At 36.2% G+C, this 12084-nt stretch overlaps 1 protein-coding gene across 2 annotated transcripts in view; it reads left to right on the forward strand.

Moving 5' to 3' along the window:
- The window catches only part of VPS13B (vacuolar protein sorting 13 homolog B), a 762353-nt gene that overhangs the window by 569073 nt on the left and 181196 nt on the right, over positions 1 to 12084 (forward strand). For both annotated transcript variants that reach the window (XM_021688693.1, XM_021688692.1), the window contains one exon: positions 1165 to 1302. In XM_021688693.1, coding sequence (XP_021544368.1) covers positions 1165 to 1302 — 138 coding nt within the window. The remainder of the gene's footprint in view (positions 1 to 1164; positions 1303 to 12084) is intronic.

Genomic DNA, 12084 nt, shown 5'->3' on the forward strand with positions numbered 1-12084 from the left:
GGTTCATATGTGCCAAATTTCATAAGAATCACATGATAAGGTCAAGAAATACAAATTCCAAGGCAGAATTTATATGCCCAGTTCACATATGACAGTAATACTATATAACCATATGTTGAATATAATACACTGTATGTAAATGCTATTCTTGAAAGCAATCCAATCAATAAAACTTAAAATAAATAACACTTTAATAACACATTTCAAATCGACTGAAAAGTGAATAGATGGACTCTATGGCAAGAACATCCCTATAAAATTGACATTCAGAGGCTATTAAAACACAGAGAATAAAACAATCTTGAAACTAAAGAAAAACTGTGAATATTTAGAAGTTTTTTTAAAAGCCTACTACATTGTATGCCAAGATACAGCAGTCGTTTTATTTAAAGAGCTATTTCAATAAAAACTGGATTGCCAAAAAAAAAAAACTGGATTGCCAAGCAGTAAAAAGCAAATTCAGTTTGCATTCACCAATACCTAAAAAATACTTTTTAAAGAATATACTATATAAACCAGAAAAAAGTAAAAAATACACAGTAACAGAAAAAGTCAAAACAGAAAAAAGTCAAGATTTAGTTATAATTGGGACTAATAAAAGATTGACCAATTTTTATCATTAGAGAGGGTTATGGGAAAGCTACTGAAGTTAACTTCAAAAGCCTAGCAGTAAAAAGTGATTGTAATGTCAGTAAAACTCTGAAACAGATCAAATAGACCCTAAGTAGTACTAATCCACTGCATCTTTGAACATATATTTGCCTTTTTTTAAGCTAAAAAGCTTGCCCTTCTTTCTTTAATTTGTTTCCAACATCCTGTTTAAAAAAAAAAAAGGAAAAGAAATCCAACTATACAACTATTAACAGCAGCTCAGAGTACAGAAACTTTACCTTCATTCAAAGATAATACGAGTTAAGATTTGAAATGTCGTTTCCTTCTTGGCCTGGCTCTGGAAAGCATGGTTTCATCATTCCAATGTAGAGAGAGAGCTTCTCTCTGTCCATGTGAGTACTTGTGTGACAAGGATATGTACAAACAGATGAATCAATGGAGGTTACAGAAGTGAATTTAACCATTTTTTCTTATTGTCAGCTAAAGCTCTTACACCAAAATGAGATGTTTGTGATGTGTTTGACATTTTTAATTTCGATTTTGTCACTTCAGATCCTGGGAAGACTCTGCCTGAAGCCCTTGATTACTGCACAGTTTGGCTGCAGACAGTGCCTGGAGAAACAGACAGCAAAAGTGGTATTCCACCCTCCCTGGTAACGCTACAAATTAAAGACTTTCTTAATGGACCAGGTAAGAAAGTCATAATTCAAATGTGTATACATTTTTTTCATGTGAGTATATTAACATGTACTTAGGGTCTGTTAGTAATTGTGACATTCCTTGCAAAAAATGAATAGTTCGTTTTCCAGAAGTGTATTCTTCTCAGGCTGCCCATTCTAGAGATTAAAAGGCAAATATTAATATGCATTAAAAATTACCTTTGGTCTAGGGCGCCGGGGGGGGTTCAGTTGGTTAAGCGTCTGCCTTCGGCTCAGATCATGATCTCGGGGTCCTGGGATCAAGCCCCAAGTCAGGCTCCCTGCTCAGCGGGGAGTCTGCTTCTCCCTCTCCCTCTGGCCCTCCCCCAACTCGTGCTCTTTCTCTCTCAAATTAATAAATAAAATCTTTAGAAAAAAATTACCTTTGGTCTGACAAAAAAATAGTTATCAATTAAAGAATATTGACTGTAATCCAAAGACCCAAGACTTTATTTCTACCTTTTCTGCTAACTGTGTGACCTTAGGCAGTTGATCTAATCTCCTATGCCTCAGTCGCCTTACTGTAAACAAAAAGAATAAAATAGGTAGGTGGTTGGATGGATGGATGAGATACACGATATATCTACATAAGATAATATACATAGGTATATTCAATTGGATAAGTATACTTATTTCAAATACTTAACAATGTGCTTGAGAAATTAACACTCAGTTTTAGATAGATAGATACGGTTATCAAAATGTATTGAGTGCTTATCAGTACCAGGTATTAAGTGCTTTACATACTCATATAGACCCAAGGAGGAGGCACTATAATTATGCCTGTTTTATGAATTAGAAAGTTAAGACTTAAAATTGTGAAGGAATGGCAGTGGAGCCATTCAAACCCAGGTCTTATGACTCCAAAGACCTAGATCACTTCTGTACTGCACTAATTTTAGCACAGCCATAGATTTCTCCTCTCTTCTCCTTCTCCTCTTCTTTCTTTTGCCTGCTCTATTTCTTCTACCAGGTCTTATGACTCCAAAGACCTAGATCACTTCTGTACTGCACTAATTTTAGCACAGCCATAGATTTCTCCTCTCTTCTCCTTCTCCTCTTCTTTCTTTTGCCTGCTCTGTTTCTTCTCCCTTCATGTCCTGTTCCTCCTCCTCTTCTTTTTATTATTCTCCCTTCACTTCAATGAGATCTTAACTATTTAATAAAAATTACTGCATTTTCATTTATATTTACAGTGCTTCAAAACATATTAGTCATCAAAAAATATTAGTTTCTTCATTAAGAATTTAAAACAATGGTGTTAAACTGTCTTGAGATCTCTAGCAATACTCTGCAAAGTGTGAATTTTGATGAGTGAAAAATATCCCTGCTTGGACCTGGTTCAGTGTGTGTCATGGCAGACCAATGCACTCATGAGCCGTGGCCACAGATTGAAGAAGGCCACTTGTCATCATGTCTGGAGTAAAGAGAGCCTAAAGCCACCTACACTGCCCCTTTCCCTGGGGCCCTCTTCTTCCCAGTGCTGGGATTTAAAAGGTATAGAAGTATGAAGAACTATTTCTAATCATTATAAGTATCTAGACATGGTTTTAAAGACTCAAAGGAAAGCAAGAAGCTAATGATGAAAGCTAAGAGAGTCATTATAGTTGGAAGAAGTCTTTGGGGTGAGGTAATGGATAGATTGAGAGTAATGTGAGTCTAGTACTTGGCTAGTGAGTGTGAAATACCATATTTCATTGAATCCAAGCCATCATCAATTGTAGGAAAAAACATTTTATGTACCAAGAAAAAAGAAAAAATATCTGCTATTTAAACTATGATACAGTGCTTTCTTATTATATCCATTTCAAGGCACTTCCTGACTTCAGAGTTGTTCACATGTAAAAGACTGAACATATGAGAATGGGTGAAATTGTGTAAGAACATATGATTAGTTCATGAAGAAGTGAGAAAGAAACTTGGGTTTCCCTCTTCTCTTTTTTAGTTTCAGATTTTTTTGCTTTTAGGCACAGTCTTTCACTCACTTTGGCTAGAAAGTTCCCTTCTAGTTTATATTTGGTTGATTTGTTAAAGAATGGGATCTACAAATCCATAATTATGTATATTTTCATGGCAACCAAAGAAATTACATTTCAGGAGAAATGTCAATGAATGAATGAAAAATTATGTTTATAATTCTAGCATTTAATGTGACTAGTAGAGATGTGATTTTTTTTAAATAGTTATACTTTTGTGTTTCTTACACTTCTTTAAGTTAGAAATTACATATATGCCATTCCTTATTTAATGTTTATTCAATAAGAGTGATAATCTATCTGGAGATTCAACTTTTGAACAAATGGATTGAAAGTGTTATATTATAGTAGCGCTTCTCAGACTTGAGTGTGCATTTGAAGCATCTCTGGTAAGCTTGTTAAAATGCAAATAGTTTAATAGTTCTAGAAGGTGGGAATGAAATTCTACATTTCTAACAAGCTCCCAGGTAAAGTGGGATTGGTGCTGGAGACTACACTTTTGTAAAAAGCTTTTATATGATTCATGAATGAATGAATACAGATACACACACACACACGGCTATTGAGGACCAAACTGCAGATATTTTGGGGCACAGGAGAGGGGAATGATAGAATGATAAGTGGTTTTTTAAATTGTACTTTTATTATGAAAAATCAAATACAGTGTCTAATTAAGGGTTTAAGTTCTTCAAAGTCTAAAACATTTTAACCAAGAGTAGTTTTCTTCCATAAAGTATTTGAGGGAAGATTAGTTTGAATGGTATATCAGTTGTGTGGGATTCCACAACATACTAACCTAACATCTTTGAACTGCTCCAGAATTTACTATCTTAGACAAAAATTTCCTTACTGTAAATAATTTGTGATGTAAAGTATATAAGATGTTAGTTAGTCCATAGACTAATCATATTCTCTTACTACACAGCCAAATTGCCACTCTATATTAATTTAGAGATCAATAGAAATACAGGACACATAAAGTACTTCTTACCATAGGAGTGTCTTATTTTATAGATTTTTGGTAACTCAAGAAAATTATCTTGTTTCCAGATTTTAGAAAATGGCGTACTAAGAGGAATATTATTTATGCTGAGACAAGGGAAACAAGCTTCAGCTTTATAATATTCCCCAATGTCATTCCCTTCCTTTAAAAAAAAAAAAGTCTTTTGTATGTGGTGTTACCATTAAGAATCTTTTGCTAACATTAGTTTTTTAATCTAGATGCACTTCCTATTTAAGTATCATTCCCAGAGTTTTATGCTACAGCTCTAAAGTGGTATACTTTTATTCTTTTCTTGCTCCTGAATTAACATTTCAGCAGCAATAAAAGTTACGACCCTGAAGAATACAGAAAATACTGATTATAACTACCTAACCTTAAGTTTTCTTCTTAAGGTGAAAACTTAACAGCTTTTGAATTCAGCCTTATGGATTTATTTTGCAGGGATTATTTATCTAAACAATGTGATACAAATGCTGCTCTTTAGCCCTTGTTTTTGGAAAAATAATTCAAAAGTTCTTGAGTATTCCCTTATTTCCTCTGTTCACTTAATAGTACCTCAGAGCAAATGGTAGGTCCCAACTTCTACATCAGAAAAGCCCTTCAAAGCTCTCTCACCCCCATCTCCTTCCTTCAGAGGCAACAGTTGTACCCATTAGCAAGGTCAGTGGCTTGGAGAAACCTGGAAAGCAGCAGCTACCAGAAACCCACTAGAATAATATCTCCAGCAGGTGATAGATTAGTTGGAACAAATTGGAACCATTGCAGTTCAGCAATCCTGGTTTCTTTCAAGCTGTTTTTAAAATGTCGTCATTTTAATACACAATCTAAACCCTGCGGAACAGTCCACAGCAGGTTAATTTGAATCATATGATGTGTCACTGCCCTCAGCTGACATGAGCTCTATTCCATGTGTGAAGCCATAATAAATCCATTCCCAACCGAGGAGAATTCCCCGTGAGAAGGTGAACTAATCCAGGCCTCACACTGGCATGCTAGCCCTCCGTAATTGAAAGCAGGGCCACCTGTTCCAGCACAGTTAGCCTATAGAGAAAAAATTAGCATTAGATCAGATACTTCTTATATTGAAAAATCATTCATAGTTCTCGCAAATTCAAATTCAGCTGTGAACTGCTTGGTATGACATCATACAGAAACGTAGGAATGTGCCCACTTGATCCCAGTTTAAAAGTTTTGTTAGCCATAGGATTCCTTAACTTTGAAATGAGAAAAATTTTTTTTTTAATTTAATGAGAGCTGACACGTGAGAAGAAGAACTGGGAAGGGTGCATATTTTTCTAATTAACTCAGGGTCATTTGTAAAAACATTTGAGCTCCCTGGTATTTTTTTCATTGTTCCTTTGCAGACGTATTTTTGAACACTGTCACTGTAATGACATTTAATGAAATGACATTTAAATGACGACAAAGAAAAATCTGTGCCAAATTGGGAGAACATTACCACATCATTTATGTTTTGTAATAAATTAATTAGCATACTGCAGTCTTCTTATACTTTAAGTAATGTGGTTGTATCAAACACGGTTATGACTGCAATTTCACATTTATTCTCGTGTACAGTATACCTGGTATCTCTAGATGAAATACATAACCGCTGAATTCTTTTTCTCTTAAAAATCATTTCTTTAGTCTCTCCCTGTTTAACCTGCTCATTAATTTGCCTGTATAGTTTTCATGTCATTTTAATTTCATTCTGGCTTTGGATGGTTTCAGCTCTGGTTTTATTTAATTTTTGTTTTAAGAATATGACTTTTAATGGGTTGTAATCCTATTTTGAACACTGTTTTCTTACATTTTACGGATTAACTTACTGTTTTATAGGTTGCAGTGATTTTAATTTTTACTTTTAAAAAATTTCTAAACATCTTAGTGTAATCCCATTTCCATAAACTTCTTTGATTTGAATGAAAATATATACATATTTTAATATACTTATTAAGTAATATAAAATATTACTTTAAAAAACTTCTCAGATACAGTAGCACACCATTCAAATAGGTTTATGTAAATAGACAGTAGAGATTTTAAGTTGTTTACCTCCAGATGTGTATTTTTGAAATTTTTTTTAAAGATTTTATTTTTCTTGGTGAATTCTGCTTTTATATTCTTTTATTACTGAATTTATTACTCAGTGGGGATTAATTCAGATATATCTTGAAAGTACTTGTTCAGAGGAACTAAGATATCTAAAAAAGATGACCCAAATAACCTCATGACATTTTCTGGAGGATGAAGATTAAGTAACAGAATATTTAAACACAAGATTTCAGTGTGAAAGAAAGCATCTTAAGGAGCTCATTTTAATTAATTTCTCTTAATGCTGCCCTGATAGTTAACCCTTTGCCTCTTTTCTCTTTCCAGAAATGGAGCCAAGGCCCATGCCCTCGAGTTCTGTCTCTATCTTAATTCAATTTTACAGCCATACTAGCAGGCTATCTTCTACATTTAAGAAATGTAAACTCGTCAATAAAACTATAAGAACCTTGACTTTTACATTTCCCCAGTTTTATGGGTTCCAATTTGCAGTGTCAGCATTATATTATCATAGTTTATTTTCCCCATGATTTATCAAAATGAAATGGTAAACTCGATGTCAGGGTGTTAAATAGGGCATGGACCAAGAATTTTAAAACCCAGGAAAGTCTTTCATTATTTCAACCCTACTCTTTCAACTCTAACTTGTACCTTTGGAAGAAATGAGAAAAGTGTATGACTTTTAATTAATTTTTTAATAAACTTTTTTCTCTTATTCCTATAACAACCTGGTTTTAATACCACATTTTTCACTGTAGAACCAGTAAGCCATATTAATTTCTTACCAACACTGTAGAGTGAAGGGACTTTAAGTCTTCTTTGAAAGTCAGGCTGACTGCGGTGCCTCCAGGGGACTATACTTGGCTAAGTAATGGGACCCAGAGGGTCACAGAAGCTGGTTGTGGGTGTGGCCAGATGGTAAGAGGCAGCGCAAGGTCTCCTGCTGGGAAGTCAGTGGTATGGCAATTATCTAGATTCCTTATTTCTTCATGTGGTCCAGTTCTGTCAGGATTATTTCTTCTACTGAAGAGAATGGCGGTAATTGGGGGGATATCTTTCTGGGATCATGCAGCCAACTAAGGTGGAAGAAAAAGAGAACATTATTTGGCTTCTCCTAACTGTAGCCTTGCAACTTTGTGCTTGCATGCCGGTCTTCTTCCCCTACCTCTCCCTCCTGTGCCTTCCCGGGGCCATGGTGTGGGGCCTTCTGTCCCCCTCTCTCTACAGACAGTAACCTCAGCTGTCTCTTTTATGCTAACAACTCCCAAATGCCTAGCCCTGGTTTTGACTTACCCAACAACGGAACTATTTCTCCATCTGCCTATTAGATGTGTTTAGTTATTTAAAATTCAGTATGTTCACATTAAATTAAACTATTTTTCTCTCCTCTCCTTATTCATTCCTGCCCTTAGTATAGTCTTCAAATTTCTTGACATGTGCTAGTGATAGCAGTATTATTCCAGTCATGTTTTGTCACAATTTTACTGACACCTTTGATTCATCCTTTTTTCTTTTTAATTCCAAGTCCTCTTCGTTTGTCCTTTGAAATGGTCCTCCATTATGTCTACTACCTCCCTAGTTTAGGTTTATGCCCTAATTACTTCCTCAGTCTGTTTACCTGCAGCCTTCCCTCCAGATTCTCCTTTTCCTCGCTCATCCTGTTGTCCCCTATGCCCTTGTTAAATGAGCTTCCCCTGCCAAACTCCTATGATGTTGACCACCCAGCTCCCTCAGTTCATCTGGTCAAAGTTCTCCTCAGCCCTCAAGGCTCTCTCTAATCTGGTGTCATCTGGCTTAGCTATCACTAAGCAGGTGATCCTAAGTAAGATTACTTTACTTCTTTGAGCTTCAGTATTTTCTTCCATAACGTAAGAGAGCTATTTTAAGAGTCCTTTAAGTTCTAAAATGATGGCTATAATCCTTAACGGAACTCTTCATTTATTTTCACACCACATATTGTGAGCAATTGCAATATGCCCAGTATTGTTCTAAGCAGTCCCCTCTCTCAAGAAATGCACATTATCTGGTAGAAAAGACAGAATTGTCTACCAGTCTACCAGACTATTTGGCCAAATAGTCAAACAAAGTAATATATAATGATAAACTAATATACGTGTCATGAAGTTCTGTGGACTCATAAGAGTGGAGATTCAGGGAAGCTTCTCAGAGTAACTGACCCTGCAGCTGATTTGCACAGGATACAGGGGGGTTGACCAAGGACTGCAGAGGGGAGAGTGGATTTCTGGGAGAATATGTGCAAAAGACAGTATGGAGAGTGGTGTCATGTCAGATTACAGGAAATGAAAACAGGGAAGAGTGAGGGAACCAGTGCTATGAGGTGAGGCTATAAAGAGAGGCAGAGACTAGGCCTTGTTGGCCATAATCAAGGATTTTAGGATTTTTATCTTAAGAGTAGTGAGGAACCATTGAAGAGCTGTCAGCAGGACATGTATGCGGTGGGGGAGGGAGGAGGTGTGTGTGTTGATATGGTTATATCTGCATTTTGAAAAGGTAACTCTATTTTCAGGGCAGAGAACACTAAGAGGGGCTAGAGTAGATGGAAGGGAGCAATTAGGAGAATATTGCAGTAGTACTGGTGAGAGGTAATTATAAGTTGGATGGGGAATGGTGATAAGAAATAGGGAGAAGTGAAAGAATTGGTAGATATTGGGAAGGCAAAATCTATGGTAATAGAGTAGGGAGATAGTGGGTAAGGAGTAGGGAGATAGTGGGTAAGGGAGAAAATTTAAACATGGCTTCTGGGTCTCTGACTGGTTTAACTGGATGGATGGTATTTTGTCCCCACAAACTTCCTATGTTGAAACTCTAATACCCACTATGATGGTATTTGGAGATGGGGCCTTTGGGAGTTAATTAGGTTTAGATGAGGTCATGAGGGTTGGGGGTCCCCCATGATGGGATAGTACACTTACAAGAAGAAACACCAGAGAACTTGCTGTCTCCCCCGCTCTGCCATGTGAGGACACATTGAGGAGGTGGCCATCTGCAAGCTAGAAAGGGAGCCTTCACCAGAAGCTGATAATGCTGGCACCCTAATCTCAGCATTCCAGCCTCTAGAAATGTGGGGAAATAAATTTCTGTCGTTTAAGCCACCAGGCTCTGGTATTTTGTTACGGCAGCCCAAACTAAGACAGGTGGTAATCCTGATTACTGAGATAAAAATACTTGAAGAGAACCACATTGTTTTTGGTTTGGTTTGGTTTGGTTTGGTTTTCATTTGTGAGAGTATGGAGAGATCATGAGTTTTGTCTTGGATGTGTTGAGTTTATGGCAGTTACTCATACAGATCTGGAGCTCATGAGACCAAGACCAGTGATAAAGGATTGAATGTTTTAGAATCTTTGGGATACAGATTCTTAAGTCCATCCATGGGCCTGAATGAGAGATTACTCAAGGAAAGAGTAGAGAGGAAATAGAGAAAAGAACCTAAGAGTGCATCTTGAGGAAGTCCAATCAGGATTTTACTGGCCAGGAGGAAATTGTGGGCTAAGAGGAGAATTTGAAAAGTATAATGTCCAAGAAGCCAAATCATTAGCACTTTGAGACACAGAAAGATGAGAAATTGAAAATATCTAGTAGATTTGTAGACTTTGTGACTATAAGTGCTTTCCCCCATCAGGTTAACCTGGATAGGAAATAGTCTAGAATGCATTGAGGTAAACAAGAGAGAAAAAAATAGTAGAAGCAGAGAGTATAAATAACTCCTTTGAGAAATTTGTGAAGAGTAATAATAAAGGGTAGTATATGAAAGAGCATCTGGGATCATGGTTTGGGGATTTTGCTTTTATGATGAACGGACTTGGGTTTTCTCATACTTAAATATTCACAAGAGGAATCCAGTTGAGAGAAGAATTAGGTAAACTAACAAAGAGAAAAGATCAACATGGGTGCTAAGAAAAAGGGAAGAAGAATCCAATACATATTTGAAAGAACCACTTTTAAATTAGAGAAGCAAAAGATTCTCTATTTTACCTAACAAATTAAGGAAGGGAAGGAAAGGGGCATATGCAGGTAATTTTTAGTTTGGTAACGAGAAATTGATGGAAATATAATGGCTTTAACTTTCTCCATGAAGCTAGAAGCAAGATCACCTATTGAAGTTGAAGAGGGACAAGAGGGGTTTGATGGTTTGGAGGCAGAATGGCTTGACATCATCTTCCAATGTGACTTTGTCATATGCCATACGCATTCTCATCTTTGTGTCTTTTTTAACTTTTATATCATGGAAATTTTCAAATATATACAAAAGTATACTCCTTCTTAAGTAACTGTCAGCGTGGGCAGTATTGTTTCTTACATACCCCTATCCACTTCCTCACCTTCTGTATTATTTCGAAGCAAATCCCCTGCATCATATTATATCATCTATAATATTTCAGTATTATGTATCTCTACAATACACGAACTTTTAAAAACGTGAACACAATACTATTATCATACCTAAAGATAATCATTCTTCAGTGTTATCAAATATATAGTGTTCAAATTTCCAGTTATCTCATACATATCATGTGTGTGGAGGGGGGGGAGGGGAAAAATGTACATGGATGGTGGGTATTTGTGTGCATGTATATTTCTTGGGTGGTGGTGGTTGTTGTTTTTTTTAACCAGAAGCCATATATGTTCTGCACATGACTATTGGTTATTTCTTTCTAGTTTCTTTTAATCATTAGGTTTTCTCCTCTATCATTTTTCATCTCTTGTCATTTATATATTGAAGAAGCCAGATCATTTATCTTGTAGAGTTTACCACAGTTTGGATTTTTTTTTTAAAGATTGTATTTAGTTATTTAGTTGAGAGAGACTGAGCGAGCAGGGAGAGGGGTAGAGGGAGAGGGACAGAGAATCCCAAGAAGACTCCATGCTGAGCGCAGAACCCCACGCAGGGCTCCATCTCACGACCCTGAGATCATGACCTGAGACAAAATCAAGAGTCAGACCCTTAACCGACTGAGCCACCCAGGAGCCCCTATCACAGTTTGGATTTTGTCTGTTCCCGTCTTCTGTATTTGCTACATATAAATTGGTAGTTGGTTTAACCTATTCAGGTTTGTAATTACTGTTTTTTTAGCAAGACTGTTCTGTAAAAGGGTTTGTGTCATTCCATCAGAAGGCACATAATATCTGATGGTCTCTTTTTGTGATGTTAAAAGCCATTGACGCTGAATGCCTGAATTCATTGGAGGTTACAAACAGTAATATTTTCATGCTAACACTCCTTTTCCATGTATTAACTAAAATACTTCTATAAAAAGGAACATTCCCTCATCTACTACTTGTTTACTCAATAGCATTGCTCATCTAAGGAAGGTAGGATAAAAACTGAATTCTGTTCCTTTATTTAAAATTAGTTTTTTAAAATGAGTTGATTTTCTAGATGGGAGGAATTTTTTTTACAATGTATGCATATATCAAATCATCACAATGTATACTTTAAATATGTTAAAATTTCATTTGTTGTTTGTATCTTAATAAAGCTGGGGGGGGGATGAATCATGTTTCTAGCATATTCCAATAGTGGCCAATTAGTTGTTGCTTGGTATTATTCTTAAGTCATTATTTTTAGTGCTACTCAAGTTATCTCATCCATTGGAAGTGGGAACCTCTAGAAATTGGATTCTTCATGTTTTTAATCTTCCCTCACTATGAGGTCCTTGTTCCCTTATCTCAAAACAAAATTTGGCTGTTCCCAAAAAGTAGCTCTGCTGTCTCCAACCAAAGA

Source organism: Neomonachus schauinslandi, chromosome 4, assembly GCF_002201575.2.
Source record: "Neomonachus schauinslandi chromosome 4, ASM220157v2, whole genome shotgun sequence".
NCBI lineage: Eukaryota > Metazoa > Chordata > Mammalia > Carnivora > Phocidae > Neomonachus > Neomonachus schauinslandi.